Source organism: Doryrhamphus excisus, linkage group LG4 (genome assembly GCF_037039965.1).
Source record: "Doryrhamphus excisus strain RoL-2023G ecotype Guam linkage group LG4, RoL_Dexc_Guam_v1.1, whole genome shotgun sequence".
Lineage (NCBI taxonomy): Eukaryota > Metazoa > Chordata > Actinopteri > Syngnathiformes > Syngnathidae > Doryrhamphus > Doryrhamphus excisus.
The window spans coordinates 20,816,572-20,837,716 of record NC_136360.1 but is presented as its reverse complement, the minus strand read 5'-3'; the positions used below and the strand labels follow the sequence as shown (position 1 = coordinate 20,837,716).

Here is a 21,145-nt window from a genome sequence, read left to right as displayed (position 1 = left end):
AGACTTTACTGTACATGGAAAGAAATATTCCAATCTCGTCTACATGCACTGCTATAATCAAACAGACTAGTCAATGGGGCATGCCCAGTAAAACGTAAACATCGACATCACGTGATACCGACTTCCCCTGAGTTTTTCTTTCACTTGTTGGAATAACTCCGTATTGCCAGTTTTTCGTCGGTCCAGTCTTGAAATTTAGTTTGAATCAAAAACAAACTTTGCTTAGTCCAGTGCCGATTGCTGGCCTCCATTTTTAAAAGTGAAGAACGTCTGGATCTGCGTGTTATGTCATATCTGAGCATGCGCTTAAAGAACGCACCCGGGATCAATTTAAACAGGAAAAGATCAAATTCAATCTTGCTAATATTTTATAATTAAACTCAGGACATGTTTTATATAGATATATATTTTCTTTTTTTAATAAAACTGGACTTGTGAATGGCGTATAGAAGGGTTTAGATTCTGTTCCACAGATGGCGGTAATGCACACGAAAGCTGCTTGCCAACCACCAATAAACAACAGAAGAAGAAAAACACCAGGAAGAAGAAGGCACCCTGACAACTTTCCGTTTGAGCGAGTACAAGATACCTCAATCGGATTGGGGAAAGGAATATTCCACCCCTGGGAATCTGATTATATGTTCATTTGGATTGGTACTTTTCTTTGGGAATGAGGTGTATACAAAAGTTCATTTTTTTCAGTTCAGCAAATAAACTGAATGCAATTGGAATATTTGGGTCCATGTATACGTGGCTAATATAATACATACCATATATGTGGCAACCTATGTAATATAGAAGGAGTACACGAAGAAGACAGAAGGACGCAAATGTTAGCACAACTAGCATAGCTATGTGAGCATCATGCTAGGTTAGCTTATTTGGCGAGGAAAAACAATGTGGACAAACTTCCAGCTCTTACATTTGTAGCTGACTGATGGAAGATTATTTTAAGATGTGTAGCGAAGCCTGTTTTTTGTTTGTTGGTTTTACAAAGCCATCAAGTGATGGGCAGTATCATGTTTACAGAGGGACAGCATTCAAATGTCTACGTTCATCTGTTTATTAACCACCATCTTCCCCTTCCCCCCATCTCTGTGCAGTGTGCCTGGACCGCTGTAAGCATGGCGCTTGCAACCTCCAGGGTCAGTGCTGCCATGACCAGTGCCTGGGCGGCTGCTCTGAGCCGGGCAACGCCAGCAGCTGCGTGGCCTGCAGGAACCTCCAGCACGCCAACACCTGTGTGGAGAAGTGTCCCGCCGGATACTACGTCTTCAGGGGCTGGCGCTGCGTCAGCTTCTCCTTCTGCCAGGTCGGTTGTTGGCACGAATTCACCCAAAGATGGCGTGAGAGATGTTTGGTTTTACAACATCTGCTCTTTCTCACAGGCCCTCCATAACCAGTGTAAGGAGACCAAGAGGCTAAACCAAGGCCGGGAGTCTGGTTGCCATGAATACGTCATCCACAACGGCGCCTGTATTCCAGAGTGTCCTTCTGGATACACCACAATAAACTCCTCCATGTATGTCTGACACACACACACACACACACACACACACCACTGATGGCTTATTAACATGGGCACCTTATTGGTAGTGGCCATGAACGAAAAGGGCAGACTCTTGTGTGTCCCCATCCTATGTTAGGTATACACTCTGTTAGGTGCCCATTCCTTACGTAGACATCATCCCATTTGAACAACTGCTTAGAATTCCTAATCATTCCTAGTCATTGGCATGACTTTCCATCTCCATAATAAGACCATTGCACTGCCTGGTTATTACTGTCACTTTCTTCGCAGCAGATCCTTTAGCATGCTCAAGGACACCATTTTGGATGCTTAATGACGGGTCACAGCAGACCCATCACTGGGGGGGTTCCTTTCCGGCGAGGGCCACGTAATGGAAGAATGCAACGTCGATGTTTTGTAAAGGAACACACTTAAATATGATATTCTACAGTACATATTTCAATGGAAAAATAGACTATAGGGGTGTTATTATATGTCTCGGGGCTCTAATAACATGAACTAATAAGTTTTCTATGCTCTAACTACCAAAATATTTGATTTATAAATAAGGAATCGGGCGGCACGGCGGTTTAGTGGTTAGTGCGCAGACCTCACAGCTAGGAGACCAGGGTTCAATTCCACCCTTGGGCATCTCTGTGTGGAGTTTACATGTTCTCCCCGTGCATGCGTGGGTTTTCTCCGGGTACTCCGGTTTCCTCCCACATTCCAAAAACATGCTAGGTTAATTGGCCACTCCAAATTGTCCATAGGTATGAATGTGAGTGTGAATGGTTGTTTGTCTATATGTGCCCTGTGATTGGCTGGCGACCAGTCCAGGGTGTACCCCGCCTCTCGAAGACAGCTGGGATAGGCTCCAGCACCCCCGCGACCCTCGTGAGGAAAAAGCGGTAGAAAATGAATGAATGAATGAATGAATAAGAAATCTTAAAAATCCTATAAAAATGACAGATGCTGCCATATTGATTTGATGTGAAGGTGCCCGCAACCACGCCCCCTGATACACAAAATTCCATGCCTAAAATGGTTAGCCATATGATCAGTGAGCTAATTATGAATTAGAAAGTGTTAACATTTGAATCAGTGTTAACATTTGTAGGCATTGGCCGAGTGTTGCTTCGTTTGGAAGCTGGTTGGGATTATAATTCCAGGGTGGCTTTGCTGCCAATAACTGATTAATTTCCTGTTTGAAAGATTACTCAGTGACTTGGAACCTGTTCTCCTAGGCGGCTTAAGTGTGATTATTTCATGTGAAGCAAATGTATTACAGATTGTTTTTTTTTTTAATATATTTAATCAGAGTTGAGGGTTGCTGTGGTCAGCATGGCTGCTGCAGAGGTAAGCCTCCAAGACCCTCGAATATGACTCAACATGAAAACAAGTTGAAAAGTTCAGATTGATTGAAGACAAAATATCTGTAGAATGATTTGAGTAGTAAATAGCGTGCGTGGTGTTTTTGCTCGAGGACCAGTGTGGGCTCTGAAAGCACCGTTCCATTCTCATAGGTCGGGGCAGGGGAAAGAAAAGTACCCTGTTGTCTTTTTGTGGCCTTGGAAAATGTGACAACAGTTCGTGTAGCAAGTAGCCGTCCAAGATGAGTCTGAAGTGGGAATAGGAGCAATTTCTTGCAAGAGCGACGAGGGGGGAATTAAAAGGACAGCGACAGAAATGAAGGATTTTGCACATGTACTTGAATGCCAGTGTGAGCTTTTAGTAGAGCCAGTGGAAATGGTAACGGTCAATTCAACCCCGATCACGGCCTTCTCCACGTGTTCGGTCCGTGTGCATGTGTGGGGACGCAGGAGACAGAGGGCGACTCGGACTGCATGCTGCCAGCCGGTGGGGATTACCAGGGGCCTGTGCGGACCGCGGTTCTTGCCGTTTTTATTGGCATATTCTAAATACAGTAAAGTCTCGTTATATCGATATTCTCGGGAGTCGGAAAAAATACCGATATAACCGGACTATCCATATATCCGATCCTGCGCCGAACTGCATTAAAAGTGGGCAATAATGCACTCGACATTGTTCTATAGTATAGAACAATGTCGAGCAGCTTAAATCAATCTTTGCTTAAGGATTTCAAAGAACACGACGAACGGCTGCTTCCAGTCAACTTTAGTTTTCACACTTCCACCACCAGAGCACAGCACACACACACACCGATTCCCGCACTTCCTGGTTCACGGGTCATGCTCAACCCGCCCCACATAGCTGGCCAAACACATGCCTGCAACAGAAGAACCAACGAACGCCAGCATGTACATATGAAAAACAGTGATTATTGCAAGCGATAAAAAGATATCTGAATACAACACAATTAAATACATGTATTTGTACGCTTGTGTCTTCGTTGGAATAGGTGTGTATGCTATGTCAGTTGGTTCTTCTGTTGCAGGCATGTGTTTGGCCAGCTATGTGGGGCGGGTTGAGCATGACCTGTGAACCAGGAAGTGCGGGAATCGGTGTGTGTGTGCTGCGCTCTGGTGGTGGAAGTGTGAAAAATAAAGTTGACTGGAAGCAGCCGTTCTCCGTGTTCTTTTTTGGTATTGAAATCCTTAAGCAAAGATTGATTTAAGCTGCTCGACATTGTTCTATACTATAGAACAATGTCGAGTGCATTATTGCCCACTTTTAATGCAGTTCGGCGCAGGATCGGATATATGGATAGTCCTGATTTAAGCTGCTTTTTGTATGGATATAAGCAGACCAAATTGGCTGGCGGGAGATGAAAAGGGCATCGTAGTAACCGGATTATCATAATAACCGGGTATCGTACTAACGGAACTAATTATATCATAAAAGACTAGAAATTTGCCGGGAAATGAAAATAGTATCGTAATAAGTAGTAATTTGTTATAACCGATATCGATATAACGAGACTTTACTGTATATCATGTGAAAAATCTATGTTAAAAAAAAAGGGAAATGGGCCATAATTTTACAAGGAAAAAAGGCAAAATATTATGAGGGGTTACAAAATTTACAATTTCACAAGAATAATGAGATTATGTGAAGGATTGTCATTTTAGTAGCATATGGTTTAAATATTTTTTATTAATATTTGTAAATAAAATATAAATAATTTTTGTTATGTTGCAAGTATGAAGTGAAAATATTTTGGGAATTAAATCAGAATTACAAGAAGAAAATTGATGGGAGGAAAGTTGACAGTGAAAATTTAAAAAAAACAGCACAAATTAGAAAAAAATAAAACATGTAATTTTAGGAGAATAAGGGAAAAAATTATTCTAACAAGAACAAAGATTTTTACACACAAACTTCATCATCGTCATCATATTGTGAGAAAAAATATCTTATTGAAATATTAAAGGAAAAAAATATGATTTTGTAAAACTTAGAGTTATAAAAAGAAAATAGTAGAAAATAGTTTAAATATTTTAGAACAAATTAGTTCTTTGGTGTAAGCCATAATATGGGCATAAAGTCATAATATTATTAGAAGAAAAATTTTTTTCACAAGATTATTTAATTCATTTCTAAGAGTAAATAAAACTAACTATGTATGAAGTGAATAATAAGATAGCAAAAGAACGCAGTTAGCACGGATGTGAGGCGTCTGCTTCCGCCAGACCCGCACGGCCTGTTCCAGATGGTTCTAGCAGACACCGTTGCCCAAGTCACCGGGTTCACAGCGGACAGATAAACACTGTCCCTGCACAAGCGCCACTCCGGACCCAGCCTGCAGTCTGCCTGTGCGTCTGTGTTTTTCACTCCAACCGGCCAAAACATTCTCTCTTTCTACGCCGCAACTGGAGCGTTGCTTTTCAAGGAGCCGAATAGATGACTTTCCGTGCAGGAGGAGGGGAGGAACCAAAGACAACACAAAATACTTTTGAGATTTGCCTCCTGCTGTTGTTTAGTAGAGACCATTACAGAGTGTTTCCACTTGCTGAGGAGTCACGGCGAGCAAAGGAGCGTTTCTTAGGATGGAGATGGACATGCTTACAGGCGGTCCTCGTGTTACCTTCTCTAGTTATCACATTTCATGGTCCCGTTTTGTTCATGATGCTTACCAACTCTTCTGTTGGCAGGATGTCAAAAGAGTGAGAGTGAAATTAGACGTTGCAAAGTGGGAAAAGGGAGAAACCCCGTCCAAGGCACTGAAACGGTGCAAACATCATGGAGGATAAAGATGATATTTTTAAACCCGTGAAAGGATCTGCTCCTATGAAATGGACAGTGATAACTAAGCGTCAAATAAACCTGTCTCTCCCTCCCTTGCAACAGCCCTTCACTCCATTTTTCCAGTTTGCAACTTCTTTCTAACTTTGTAAATATGGTTTTTAACATAATTAAAGCCCTGTAGACATGATATAACACCCCTATAGTCACCTTCACTTGACCTATTGCTCTCAGTTCACATCACAATGCTCAACTCTTATGCTGCGAGGCCTAAAGGCGGCTGCTAGCTTACAAGCTAGCAAGCTAACAAGCTGTTGGGCTAGCTAGAGCTGCAAAAACGTAATTAATTGACAACTATTTTTGTAATGGATGAATAGAAATATGTAAATATCCACGAGGGCCACTCGAGCCACTGCTGATGTTGATGCTCCAACTGCATTCATCACATGGCTTGGAAAGCAAGAAGGTGTTTGTTGGTGTTTGTCTCTCGGGTGTGCTTCCAGAGGGGAGGGGCCGATGTTAATGTTTTACGTGCAAACCATCAAATGAAAAGGCAGTTGGTGCAAAGCTAGCATGCTCCAACAACAACAGCAGCCTCCTGTTAGCCGGAGCAAAGAGACAGCTAAATGTCGATTAGTGGGGAGCTCTAAATGCTTACGTTTTTCTGTCCGCCAATTAAACGCTGCATTTTAGTTGACGTGTGAGGCAGTGGTATTTTTTAGGAAGCTGTCAAGGCTGCATTCAGAATTAAAGAGGGATTATCTTTCTTTTGAGAGGGAACTCATTTGTGAATGAAGCGTTTTCCTCCTTCATGGGGTCGTGTGTGTGTGTGCGCCCGTCCCTGAATGAATTTGCTGAAAGGCGGCCTGGTTTTGTTGCAGCACTCATCGCCGTATGCGACTATGTGCAGAAGCGCATGTTTGCAGCGAGAGGTCCGTTGGGGACTGCAGCTGCTTTGTGTGATTTTTGTTGTCTTGGATGTTGTGTTTATGAGGGGTGTAAATCTCTTTGTGGTTGATGTTTCTTTTGCCGGAAGGGAATCGGGAACTCCAACCACCTCTGCCTGATGTTTGCCTTGTTCGGAAGTGTAAACAAATGCACCCAAAGAAACACTTCCTGGGAGATATTGCTAACACCGTAAACACAGAAGCAGAGCTTAGGGTAGTGCACCAACATCACATACCCATATAAGGAAGCCTGGCACTCTGTGATGTCACAGAGAGACAGTATTCAAAAAAATCTCTTGAAAGCGAGCGTTCACAGCCATCCCAAACTTCTTTCAATGCTTACTTCCAAATGCACAAACCTCATGATCTGAAATGTTGGCATGGTTTAACACCAGAATCCAACATTCTACTACATTTATTGGTCAGAAACGTGGAAATAACATCATAGGTCAAAAATATGTCCAAGCACAGATAAGTAGAAGTACCGTATTTTCCGGACTGTAAGTCAAACTTTTTTTTCATAGGTTGTCTGTTCCTGTGACTTATACTCCAGAGCGACTTATAAATGAAAAACTGTTTATGTTACATAAACACTGGACACCTTTTCTGTTCATGTTTATTTTTATTTTTTGGTGTAGCTGAATAACCATTGTGTTAGCATATATTACACCTATTCAGCCTGTTCTCTATTCTTTTATTGTTAGAACTTGCCTTCCAAGAGGACGTAATGTTTTGGTCAAGTAATTAGGAAAATAAATTACACGCAAAAAATGCGACTTATACTCCAGTACAACTTATGTATGTTTTTTTTCTACCTAATTATGCATTTTTGGCCTTGTACGACATGTACTCCGGAGCGACTTATAGTCCAGAAAATACGGTATTTGTCACAAGAGTGCACTGAAAATGCTGTTAGCTTGGAAAGGTAAACAATCCCATACTCAAAATGTCGTAACAATAGTGAGTAAATATATAGTAAAAGCAAATTTCAAAACAAAAAGTGACCATACTCGCCAAGGTTGTTCTGGCTGCTCAAGTTTATGAGGTCATGCCAGCTAGCTCACCTGCTACTCTTTACATCCATTCTTTTCTTCAGTCGTGCTAAGCTACGGAGCATGTGCAACGACTCTTTTCCCGGCAGCCAAGCTCTCACGTTGTTTTAGGGACGTACTGTCCACCGGATACAAGTCTAGTGATACCTGGTGAGTGTAACTACAATCATCTCAGTACAGTAAAGTCTCGTTATATCGATATTCTCAGGAGTCGGAAAATAACCGGACTATCCATATATCCGATCCTGCGCCGAACTGCATTAAAAGTGGGCGGATATTTGATATGGCATGTAATTTTCTCCTTCAGTTCATGGATTGCGTATCTAGCATGCTTTTGTACTACAATAAATTTTGTACTACAGTAAATAAAAATAAACTTACGCTGTAGTGATAGGTTACCGGGACATAATTCACCCCGGAACTATCGATAGGGAAGGTGTTGCCACCCGGAGGGGTAGGCGCGAGGGACGGGGGTTTTCCGCTTCCTGTTGTGGCTTTCATGTCTTTCATGCCTTTACGTAGCAAGAGAGAGCAAGTTAATGTTGGCAAGAAAAATAAAGTTTTCTCCCAAATTCGACACTCCGCCTCAGACTCCAGTTCTTCGGCGCTTCAATGCATTAAATAAAAACGTCTTTACGCTTTTTTAATGACTATTTCTTTTCTAAAATTCAACCAATGCAAAATCCTCACGCTTCAGCAGACAAAACCATAAACATTGTTGCAAAAAATGATTGCATTCATATACATAACACAATTCGGTTAAAGTCAGATGGGTCACATTTTTTTTCAAAATTTATTATTTTCATAACGCACTCTTGCAACTCAGTACATGTATGAGTACATGTATGGAAAACAAAAAACTGCAACGTTTACATTACTATTAATGTACTTATTCTGCTTCCTCTTTTCACCTTTTAACACAAACGATTCAACGCTTGTGTCTTCGTTGGAATAGGTGTGTATGCTATGTCAGTTGGTTCTTCTGTTGCAGGCATGTGTTTGGCCAGCTATGTGGGGCGGGTTGAGCATGACCTGTGAACCAGGAAGTGCGGGAATCGGTGTGTGTGCTGCGCTCTGGTGGTGGAAGTGTGAAAAATAAAGTTGACTGGAAGCAGCCGTTCGCCGTGTTCTTTTTTGGTATTGAAATCCTTAAGCAAAGATTGATTTAAGCTGCTTTTGTATCGATATAAGCAGACCAAATTGGCTGGCGGGAGATGAAAAGGGCATCGTAGTAACCGGATTATCATAATAACCGGGTATCGTACTAACGGAACTAATTATATAAAAGACTAGAAATTGTAAAAATAGTATCGTAATAAGTAGTAATTCGTTATAACCGATATCGATATAACGAGACTTTACTGTATTTCTGGCGGATATCCGGTCACTTCGGTTTACGGCTGCCACAACTCCAGTGTTTATGTGTGGATGCCCAAATGATGAGGCTCTATGCTGTACTCGGCAGTGCCAATGAAACTGTCTTGATTGCTTGTATACATGATGTACTCAGCTTCGCTACTATGCGAAGGAGCGATATTTCAACCGGGATTTCTCGAAGTACGAGGCCCACCTCGAGGAGTCCAGTTCCTCTGAACACTGTGAGCCTTGTGTGAAAGTGCTGTGTCATGTTCATCATCGCATTCAGTCATCTGCCGCTCTATGTCCAAACAGTCTGCATCAACGTGATTATTTGTGGCATTGATTCGGGGTTCTCGTTTTCAAAAAATAGAACAATCCGCTTGTTGTTTGTGACAACTTCAGGCACAACACTCAATATGTCACGGACGGTATTGCGCTCTTTACCCCCAAGCGTCCAGTTCAGCTCACCGCACTACGCAGTTTTTGGCATTTGAAATGTCAAATGGTTGTAAATGGCTTTCAAAAGACAGCGGAGGCTCTGTTTTGCTGGGATTTTTGTGCTATTTTGCCGTAGAAAATCTCATCTCAACTCAATTCATCAAAGCCCTCACATTCCTATTTGCTTAGTATTGTTAGTTGAATTAATTGGAGCAAAAAGCTAAAGAAAAAGGACCAACTTGAGGATGATGGTACCTAATTGGTGTGGCTTAACACATTTTAAACACACATTACAATAAAAACTAAATCCATGGATCCATCAGCCACCTGAAATGCTACCATCGCGACGATGCCCGAGACTTGTTCCTATCGCTGTGGCGTTTGAAAAGTGAAAAAAGTTTGAAAAAACTACATGAATGCTAAGAAGCTATCTGTTAGCGATGTAATTGATCGTATTTATTATGTATCGTGTCAAACGAAAAGAGAAACTAGGAGAAAAATGCAGGATAGTAGTCTCCCTTTGTAGCAAAGGTGGGGCAAAGTTAGATGACACATCCGAAGACTGTTGGACTAAGTGGAATGGGTCGCCGCTCATAACAAACATGAACAAAAATTCATTTGATCATTTTGCCGGCCGCCATATATTTCCATATATTGTTTTTTTTCCCCCTCTTGCCTCCAAACAGGCAGGAAGTGCGCGCACTCTGTGCCTTGACTCAGTACCTTGACTCAGTACCTAAACGCCTCATAGAACAATGGCGAGTGAAATGTCGTACAGTCGCTTAGTCTCTGTGGGGGAGGCGTTTTTTCAACCCGACCGCTCGCTCCCAAAGACTAGAACCACAAAGAGGTGATGATGCAACTCCACAATAGAAGACATCATCGTGTATGGTGCAGTTTGAAGCCGACAAAAAGCCACAAGATGGCAGAACGACCTGCGTCTTTTCCTTGTGAAACAGCGCTATGCAGCAACCAGGAAGTGAAGGAGGTTACGCGCCAAGGAGGTTGCGCGCGTGCACACACAGTTCAATTGCAAAATCCTCCATATAGTATATTTAGCCAAAATATCTGAGCAACCATGCCACAACATAAACAACACAAACAATGATTTTGCAATTGAACTGTGTGTGCAACCTCCTTGGCGCGTAACCTCTTTCACTTCCTGGTTGCTGCATAGCGCTGTTTCACAAGGAAAAGACGCAGGCCATCTTGTGGCTTTTTGTCGGCTTCAAACTGCACCATACATGATGATGTCTTCTATTGTGGAGTTGCATCATCACCTCTTTGTGGTTATAGTCTTTGGGAGCGAGCGGAGGTTGCGCGCGTGCACACACACAGGTTCAATTGCAAAATCATTGTTTGTGTTGTTTATGTTGTGGCTAAATATACTATATGGAGGATTTTGCGTCAAAGTGAAAGTTATGCTTGAAATGTATCTTTTCACAAAAAGGCTATTTTCTGTCTTTTTTTCTTGATAGCTGATTTTGCTGAAATATACAGTAAAGTCTCGTTATATCGATATTGTCGGGAGTCGGAAAAAATATCAATATAACCAGACTGTCGATATATCCGATCCTGCGCCGAACTGCATTAAAAGTGAGCAATAATGCACTCGACATTGTTCTATAGTATAGAACAATGTCGAGCAGCTTAAATCAATCTTTGCTTAAGGATTTCAATACCAAAAAAGAACACGGCGAACGGCTGCTTCCAGTCAACTTTATTTTTCACACTTCCACCACCAGAGCACAGCACACACACCGATTCCCGCACTTCCTGGTTCACAGGTCATGCTCAACCTGCCCCACATAGCTGGCCAAACACATGCCTGCAACAGAAGAACCAACGAACGCCAGCATGTACATATGAAAAACAGTGATTATTGCAAGCGATAAAAATATATCTGAATACAACACAATTAAATACATGTATTTGTACGCTTGTGTCTTCGTTGGAATAGGTGTGTATGCTATGTCAGTTGGTTCTTCTGTTGCAGGCATGTGTTTGGCCAGCTATGTGGGGCGGGTTGAGCATGACCTGTGAACCAGGAAGTGCGGGAATCGGTGTGTGTGCTGTGCTCTGGTGGTGGAAGTGTGAAAAATAAGGTTGACTGGAAGCAGTGTTCTTCGCCGTGTTCTTTTTTAGGGCTCGAGCACTGACCAGTGCGAAAGCCCTATTGTAATCGTTCCGTTTTTTATTCTGACGAAAGGACGGCCATTTTGAGGGCCTTAACATGCCCGAAAACTCACCAAATTTTGCAAGCGCGTCAGGTCTGGCGAAAATTTCGATCTGGTGGGGGTCCCGAAAACAATGTTCCAAAATTGACTCTCTAGCGCCACCTTTAATTTTTGAAAAAATTGGCCCCCGCCACCAGTTTCACCTATCGTCACGAAACTTGGTGGAGACGTCTATCGTGACAGGACGGACCAAAAAGTCTCAAGAACCCATATTGGAAAACGAACAGGAAGTCGGCCATTTTGGATGGCGGCGGCCTTTTTCGTGCCAGAAGTTGGGGTCGTATCTCGACGAACTCCTCCTAGGGGGTTTGACCAAATGAGTCCGTTGTTGCATCAACGGACACTAGACGGATGGCCGACGTTAAATTGCGAAGGATTTTGGGATATTCCATACGATGTGGGCGTGGCACGCCCCCAAATTTTGCCCATTTTCATATGTCCGGGCCTTGCACGCTGAGCGTAACTGTAGACGTGAATAACTTGGCTCCACGTGGTCAGATCTTCATCATACTTGGTACATGTGATCATGGCCCCGCCCCGAAGGTCCCCGTAGGTCACTTCCTGATTTCGTCGCAGCGCCACCTATTGGCGACAGGCTAAAGGCGTGTCATCTACATGAGGCCTTTTCTGCCAGGAGATTCATCAGATGAACATCAGGGTCACAAGGTCACTGCCTGACAGCCTGGTGAAGCCTGTTGATGGACCATGATGCAGGAAAAGCGCACGTGGTGGGCGTGGCCTGGCAGCGAATGCTCAGGCCTCGCCATTTACATAGAAAAGGTCATCATTCGCCCGCAAAAGGTCGCATGGGCTTGAAAACTCATAGGGGGGGTCAGAATCCAGGCCTGAGCGGCCTGGTGTGGCCCCCATATGAAACCAAGCCAAATTGACTCACTAGCGCCACCTAGAAGTTTTAAAATAATTATCCCTCGCCTCCCGTTGCACGTATCGGCATGATTTTCGGAGGAGACATCACTCGTGACAGGACGCACAAAAAAGTCTCAATAACCCATGTTCTAAAACCAACAGGAAGTCGGCCATTTTAGGTGGCGGCGGCCATTTGGGGGCGGATGTATGGGTCGTATCTTGACGAACTCCTCCTAGGGGGTTTGACCGAATGAGTCCGTTGTTGCATCAACGGACACTAGACGGATGGCCCACGTTAAATTGCGAAGGATTTTGGGCCGCTCCATAGGATGTGGGCGTGGCACGCCACCAAACTTTGACCATTTCATATCTGGCCCTGCCTGGTGTCTGGCCTTGCCTTGAAGCAATGTACATCAAAGTCAATACACAGTTTGACTGACAGACTGATGAAGTCAGTTGATGGACTATGATGTGTGTAAAGCACATGTGGGGGGCGTGGCCACGGCGAATGGTCAGCCTTCGCCATTGACCATCAAAAGGTCATCATTTGCCTGCAGAAGGTCACAGGCTGCTGAAATCTTAAACGTGAGGCCTTAATCCAGGCCTGAGCGCCCTGGTGGTGCTCCCATGTGACACCAATCTAAATTGACACACTAGCGCCACCTAGAAGTTTCAATTCATTATCCCTCGCCACCCGTTACACGTATCACTATGATTTTCGGTGGAGACGTCTATCAAGACAGGACGCACCTAACGCTCCAGAAGCCATGTTCTAAACACAGCGCCACCAACTGGTGGACATGTATATCTGCCGTAACTTCCTGATTCATGGTCAGATTGTCTTGAAATTTTTTTTGGTGTGTTGGGTCAATCTCTGGTCTGTTATACTGTGTGTACATAGACTCTATAGCGCCACCAACTGGTGGAAATGTATATAGCCGTAACTTCCTTCCACATGGTCGGATCAAGCCCAAATTTTTTCTGGTGGTCTGGGGTACCCTCTGGTCTATGACTGTGTGTGTACATAGACTGTATAGCGCCACCAACTGGTGGAAATGTATATAGCCGTAACTTCCTTCCACATGGTCGGATCAGGCCCAAATTTTTTCTGGTGGTCTGGGGTACCCTCTGGTCTATGACTGTGTGTGTACATACACTGTATAGCGCCACCAACTGGTGGAAATGTATATAGCCGTAACTTCCATCCACATGGCCGGATCAAGCCCAAATTTTTTCTGGTGGTTTGGGGTACCCTCTGGTCTATGACTGTGTGTGTACATAGACTGTATAGCGCCACCAACTGGTGGAAATGTATATAGCCGTAACTTCCTTCCACATGGTCGGATCAGGCCCAAATTTTTTCTGGTGGTCTGGGGTACCCTCTGGTCTATGACTGTGTGTGTACATACGCTATAGCGCCACCAACTGGTGGAAATGTATATCTGCCGTAACTTCCTTACGCACGGTCGGATCGGCCCCTAATTTTTTCTGTTGGTTCGGGGTACCCTCCGGTCCGTTACCGTGTGGGCCAACCACTCTATAGCGCCACCCACAGGCGGAAACGTATATCCGCCGCAAGGACCTACCGCGTGGTCCGATCGTCGTGAATTTTTTTATGGCGGTTCGCGGTGTCGGACGGGACGTGACCGCGCACCCGCCTCGCCGCCGCTGTCGCCCCCTCCTGGCGGAAAATTGCAAGTGCCGTGACTCCCTTACCGCTTATCCGCTCGCCGCGGTTTTTCGTACGGCGCGTCCGCGCGCCCGTCCGGTCGCGCGCGCGACCCCGACCCGCGCGTACCCCCGAGCGCGTCGGGGTGCTCGAGCCCGCTCATCACTGCTTGCAGTTTTAATTGGTATTGAAATCCTTAAGCAAAGATTGATTTAAGCTGCTTTTGTATCGATATAAGCAGACCAAATTGGCTGGCGGGAGATGAAAAGGGCATCGTAGTAACCGGATTATCATAATAACCGGGTATCGTACTAACGGAACTAATTATATCATAAAAGACTAGAAATTGGCCGGGAAATGAAAATAGTATCGTAATAAGCAGTACTTCGTTATAACCGATATCAATATAACTTTACTGTACATGTGTTCTACTGCTGATAAACGGGAAAAGTTTGAAATGAACTTTTTTTTTCTTCTGAAAGAGAAGCAAAGCTAATCTTTCTTTTGGTCTATACAGCCCAAGAACACAGTACTCTATGTGCCTTGAAAAAACAGTCAAAATCATGAAAAACGCCCAGTACCGAGACGGGCGGCTTTTGAAAAATGTGTGGAATTGAATGAGTTAACGACGAGCAGGCGAGCCACTGGTGCACACCAGCAGATGAGGGTGTACCAGACTGAAACTGAAGTGCCGGGTGGGAAGGTTGTAGCTGTATATTGACTCAGTCAGGCTGTGTGTACGCGCCATTGAACGCGATAATCCCTTTTTGACTAAATGCACAAAACGTCCTTGCTTGTCCGTATCGATCGACATCGATCGGCATCATGCGAGCCAGCGCTCATCAAGGCGGCCCTTCGACATGTCCCACCTCGGCGCACTCATTAGGATGCTGATGTTTTTATTGACAGGCCTCTCTCTCTTTGCAGGCTGACGTGCTCGCCGTGCGCGGGACTTTGCCCTAAACTGTGCGTGGGGAATAAAACTATCGACTCGGTCACCTCTGCCCAGGCTTTGAGAGGATGCACCGTTCTCCACGGCAACATGATCGTCAAGATCCGAGGAGGGAGTGAGTCAAAGCGCGTGTACACACACACATACATAAGGCCAGCGTCACGCCGGGCCTCCTGATCTTCTTCTGTGGTTCAATCACCGTGTCGCTGTGCATGCTGTTCTTTATCTCAGCTTCACAGAGCTTTCAAGTTGTAAAGAGGTTTCTCCATCCAAGCCGACCATTTCCTTGTGCTTTCCCCCCCTGCAGATAACATCGCTGCCGAGCTGGAGGCCAGTTTGGGACAGCTTGAGGAGATCACGGGCTACCTGACCGTTCGCAGAGCCTACGCCCTCGTGTCCCTTTCATTCCTCCGCAAACTGCGCACCATCAGGGGGGAGCAGCTTGAGGGAGAGTATGTGTTCATGTCTTCACCCCTCCCTTCCTCACAGTGTGCCTAATGGTGGAGTGCCCACGGAGCGAGGGCTGCATCATGAAAAATGAAATGGATATTTTGTAAAGCAACACATTTAAATATGCTAAGAAGTTGGATATATTTCTAGAAACAAAACCTGCATTTTAGCGTCATTTTAGGTTTTTTTATTATAAATATTTCCAAATATTTCAACTTTCTTTTTAATTAATCATTCTGAATTTCTGCTTGCAATACAATGACTTCATTCCTCTATTTTATTGCAAAAATTATAACTTTTTCCCCAACATAAAAATGACAACTTTATATCAAACTCTGTATAAAAAGCATTTTCACTTATAATAATAACTTAATATGTCAACTCTATGTTATGAAAATAATATTACGACTTTATTCTTGTAAAATTGTGACAATTTTGACGATATTCTCCCAAAATTACATTTCTTTTTGTAAATTTTCTTCGCATAATAATTAGCCCCTATTTAAAAAATTTTACAAAGATTGCAACTTTTACATTTATGATTTTCATACTACGAATTTGGGAGGGAAATTTCTATACTTTTTTATATTTCAACATTATGATAGCAACACATTTACATATGCTAAGAAGTTGGATATATTTCTAGAAACAAAACCTGGATTTTAGCGTCATTTTATTTTTTTTATTATTAATTTTTCAAAATATTTCAACTTTCTTTTTAATTAATTATTCTGAATTTCTGCTTGCAATACAATGACTTCATTCCTTCCTCTATTTTCACTTTATTGCAAAATTATAACTTTTTCCCCCAACATAATTGTCTAAAAATAACAACTTTATATCAAACTCTGAATAAAAAGCATTTTCACTTTAATATGTCAACTCTATGCTATGAAAATAATATTAGGACTTTATTCTTGTAAAATTGTGACAATTTTGACGATATTCTCCCAAAATTACATTTCTTTTTGTAAATTTTCTTCTCATAATAATTTACCATAATATTGTAAAATTTCTCCCAACCTAATTTTCCAAAGATTACAATTTTACTGTGTTTCATTTGTTTCTCATAATATTATGACATTTTATATTTTAACATATTTTATATTATATTTCAACATTATGCTACTAAAATGACTATTTTTTATTTATAGTATATAATATAGCATAGTATATTCATCTAAGTTTATTCTTGCAAAATTTAGACTTTTTTCTTATTATAGTATTAGAGTATTTTGACTTTATTCTTCTGGAATTCCAGCAGTTTTTTCCATTTTTGCTTCCCCCCCAAGCAATTTTACATTACAAAGTTTACATTTACGATTCTCATACTACGATTTTGGGGGGGAAATTTCTATATTTTTTTATATTTCAATATTATGATACTAAAATGATATTATTTTTCCTCATAATACTGCATTGTAAAATGACTGCTGATGTGTTATTTTTCAAACGTGACCTCTGGTCTCATGCATGTGTCCACCTCTTCCAGCATCTATGCCTTCTATGCACTGGACAACCAGAATCTGCGTGAGCTGTGGGACTGGTCCAAGCACAACCTGACCATCCAGCGCGGCCGTACCTTCTTCCACTATAACTCCAAACTGTGCATGTCGGAAATCCGGAAAATGGAGGAGGTGACGGGTACCAAAGAGCGCAACCAAAAGAACGACATTGCCGTGCGCACCAACGGGGACCAGGCCTCTTGTAAGAATCTGAATGCTCTGCTCAGTCTTCCACTCGAAGGACTTAACGCTCCCACATTGGACTATTTGTTTATCATAATTCATGGCTAAATTCTAATCTCCTTTACTTCAGAACTACTACTAAATGTTTTCACTGCTGTGAGTCAGTGAGGAAATGGTCGTCAGGTCAGTCGTCAGGTCATTATATACAACAGTATACCAATATCATAGATGACTCACCGGGTCATCTAACAAAGAACATTAAACTCATCGCGCAGCAACTGAACATTGAAAAAGTATACCAGAGAAATATGTCATCTGCTTCCAATGCACGTCTTATCTTCAGTCATCTGTTCTGTCCCTCAGGTGAAACCAAGCTGCTGAAATTCACCTACGTCAAGAGGGCGTCTAACAAGATTTTGGTGAAGTGGGAGCCCTTTTGGCCGTCTGATTTCAGAGATTTGCTGGGATTTATGGTTCTCTACAAAGAAGCGTAAGTATTGGCGCATTGGATTGTAGTTTATGTGTTGGGTTCTCCATGTTGACTTGGGTTCCCTGCTGTGACCGGCAGGCCATACAAGAACGTGACCGAGTTTGACGGGCAGGACGCCTGCGGGTCCAACAGCTGGGTGATTGCCGACGTGGACCCGCCTCCCCGCGTCACCGACAACAAGGAACAGAGCGAGCCGGGCCATTTGATCCGCCCCCTGAAGCCTTGGACCCAGTACGCCATCATGGTCAAAACCCAACTGTCTGCATCGGACGAGCACCAGGTTCAGGGGGCCAAGAGTGAGATCATCTACGTACGCACCAACGCCTCCAGTGAGTGGCCGCTGCTTCACAAATATTCTACACCGCTTTGTCAGGAGAAATATTTAAAAGACAACATGGAGCTTTAATTAAAAATCATGTTATCAGCGGAAGTATTGTCTAAATTTCATGTTGTCCACCTCCATCTTGTTCTTCAGAGCCGTCCGTGCCTCTGGATCCCATCTCCTCCTCCAACTCCTCCTCCCAGATCATCCTCAAGTGGAAGCCTCCCACCAATCCCAACGGCAACATCACACACTACCGGGTCATCTGCCGCAAGCAGCCCGAGGACAGTGACCTCTACAAGTTCGACTACTGCCTGCAAGGTCAGCACACACCTGCACGACGAGGGCGATGCAGCATTCGGGGATAAAAGAATTAGGATTTTTTTGCTTAAAATTGAGATTGTGACTAATAATGGAATTTACTATTATTTACAGGGCACCTTTTTTGATAAAGATGCAACAAGTCATTGATCAATCGATGATTGATCAATGATCCCATTAATCGACAACTATTTGTAGTTTGTTTTAAGGATGCAATAAGATTTGGTTACACTTAGTTATCTAAAACCAAAGTAGGTGGTATTAGAATCATTGTTCTTTTATTGATTTGTTTTTATTTAATTTTAATTATATATATATATAATTAAAATTCATTGCAGAATAGATTAATTCATTGTCCAATTAATCAAAAACTACTTTGGTATTGGATTGTTTTCTTTTAAAATAAATGTAAAAAAATAACTTTAAAAAATGAAAATGTTTGGTAGTATTTTTTTTTATTTGAAATCAATTTTAAAAAAGTTTTTTTTTTAATCTATCAAAAAATTATTAACTATAACTATTAATTGAATACCAGAATTGTTGGAATTAGATTAATTGCTTTTTATTTAATTTTTATTGGTAAAAACCATCGATGATTATTCAACTATCCAGTTGGTTAACAAATATTTTGGAATTGGATTATTTTTTTGGAAAATCAATTTTTATTTTATTTTTTTAATCAATCCATAAACACATTGTTTTAAATTTAACTATGACTTGACGATCAAAATAGTTGTATTAGGTTCATTTAAATTAATTTCCTTTAAATTAATTTCATTTTGTTTAAATATTTTTTCATAAAAAAATACAGTATGATTAATTAGCAGATTAAAAAGATTAACCAGTATTAGATTTAATTTAAATAAAAACAAACAATTAATCCAGTTGCCGATTAATTGGATAAGTTAATTGTTGCATTTTTATATATATATATACACATATATATATATATATATACATATATATATTGTTTGCATCAGACAGTTCAGGTTAGTTCCACGCTTCTAAACATCTCTGTCCTTTTGCAGGAATGAAGCTGCCGTCCCGAACGCCGACCCACTTGGACAGCGACGACGAGCAGAAGTGGAACCACACAGACGAGCCCAACATCGGCGGCAAGTGCTGCGCTTGCCCCAAGACGGACATCCAGCTCAAGAAGGAGCAGGAGGAGATCGAGTACCGCAAGACCTTTGAGAACTACCTGCACAATGAGGTCTTTGAGAGCAGGTGGGTTTGGGTTCTGCGATGCTGTAAGTTGGTGTTAGCATGGCATCGCATCACATCACCCCTCTTCTGTCTCCAGCCGCCATGATTTGTTTTGCCGTGCCAGCTCTTGTCCTTCAATATTTGTGGTTGTCATTTATGTGCAGTGTTGTTTTTGTTCTGGGACGGACAGTGGGTGGGCTGTGGGTGGGAGGTTCTGATTGTGGACCTACAGTACCCTGTCCACACACACACACACACACACGCTTTGTCGCGGCTTCCCTACGGGAGTGATTACTGTGCTCATTACCATTCATGCCAGTCAGGGGTGCAGTCATGCACACTGCCGTTCGGTCGGACACACACACACACCTCTGTGGGATGGGATTTTGAGGCCATGCTGCAATAGGTCAGTGTCATGCACCGCAGTGCACAAAGACCTGGCCGTGTTCCTCTTTTCCATCACGCTAGGGCATTTTGGGAGGTTTTCCCTTCTGCCTGAGCAGGTTTGAAGTCCATCCTGCAGCTTTGTGCTGGAGACAAGAGATGCTCACGTGTCATACGGAACACAGTCAATGATGCTGGAAAGAGTGGAAGCATCCCTTTTGTTGCAAAGACTTCTGTGTTTGCTGCCTTTTCACTGGGCGTCGAACAGGAAGTGGATGTTGGCGCTTGGGAGCCACCTAGTGGAGGCAGTTTGTAGGTGCAGCAGTGGGTTAATGCATGTGGCCAAGACATGCGACACGCTTTAAACAAAATGAATGAATAACCCATATATATATATATTTTTTAATACTTTATTTTTATGTATTGTTATATACAGCAATACAAACACTGAAAAACAAAAACAAAAAGGGGGCAATGGACATACACAGCACACAATTTGGTTATCCCACATTCCCTGTCATGGTGCAATTCGAGTAATTTCCTTGATTTTTGTCTGTGAACAGTGTCCATTTCACCCATTTTTCTCCACACATGTCTTCTCCAGTCCTCAATCTATGTGTTAACAGTTCCATGTCATGTATTGTGTTCATCACACAAAGCCAGTCCTCCAATATCGGGGGTCTTGGGTTAAGCCATTTTTAGATATATCTATCTTTTCTTAACACAAGGTCTCCCACCAGGTAGCACATGAAAAAGTCACGCTGTAACCCAAAATCCTCTCCATGGTTTTACATACCCTCTTCCAAAAAGTAATGATATTTGGGCAAACACATGTGAATGGTTGACATTGGCTGACGCCAGCATGGCTGGGTAACCGTAACATATTTTTGTTTAATTTCTGGTGTAATGAAAAATCTAATTATATTCTTCCAGGAATGCTCCCTCCAGACCCGAGATGATGTTGTGGTGTTTTGAGTCATAATCGAATAACACCCATACAGTAAAGTCTCGTTATATCGATATTCTCGGGAGTCGGAAAAATTATCGATATAACCGGACTATCGATATATCCGATCCTGTGCCGAACTG

General features: G+C 42.5%; 1 protein-coding gene across 1 annotated transcript in view; it reads left to right on the top strand.

Annotated features, from left to right (window-relative positions):
- Positions 1 to 21,145, top strand: part of insrb (insulin receptor b) — a 103,395-nt gene that overhangs the window by 70,489 nt on the left and 11,761 nt on the right. The window contains exons 3-11 of the mRNA XM_058073090.2: positions 1,104 to 1,312; positions 1,389 to 1,522; positions 15,171 to 15,310; positions 15,503 to 15,647; positions 17,138 to 17,352; positions 17,697 to 17,823; positions 17,902 to 18,152; positions 18,299 to 18,466; positions 19,495 to 19,693. Coding sequence (XP_057929073.2) covers positions 1,104 to 1,312; positions 1,389 to 1,522; positions 15,171 to 15,310; positions 15,503 to 15,647; positions 17,138 to 17,352; positions 17,697 to 17,823; positions 17,902 to 18,152; positions 18,299 to 18,466; positions 19,495 to 19,693 — 1,588 coding nt within the window. The remainder of the gene's footprint in view (positions 1 to 1,103; positions 1,313 to 1,388; positions 1,523 to 15,170; positions 15,311 to 15,502; positions 15,648 to 17,137; positions 17,353 to 17,696; positions 17,824 to 17,901; positions 18,153 to 18,298; positions 18,467 to 19,494; positions 19,694 to 21,145) is intronic.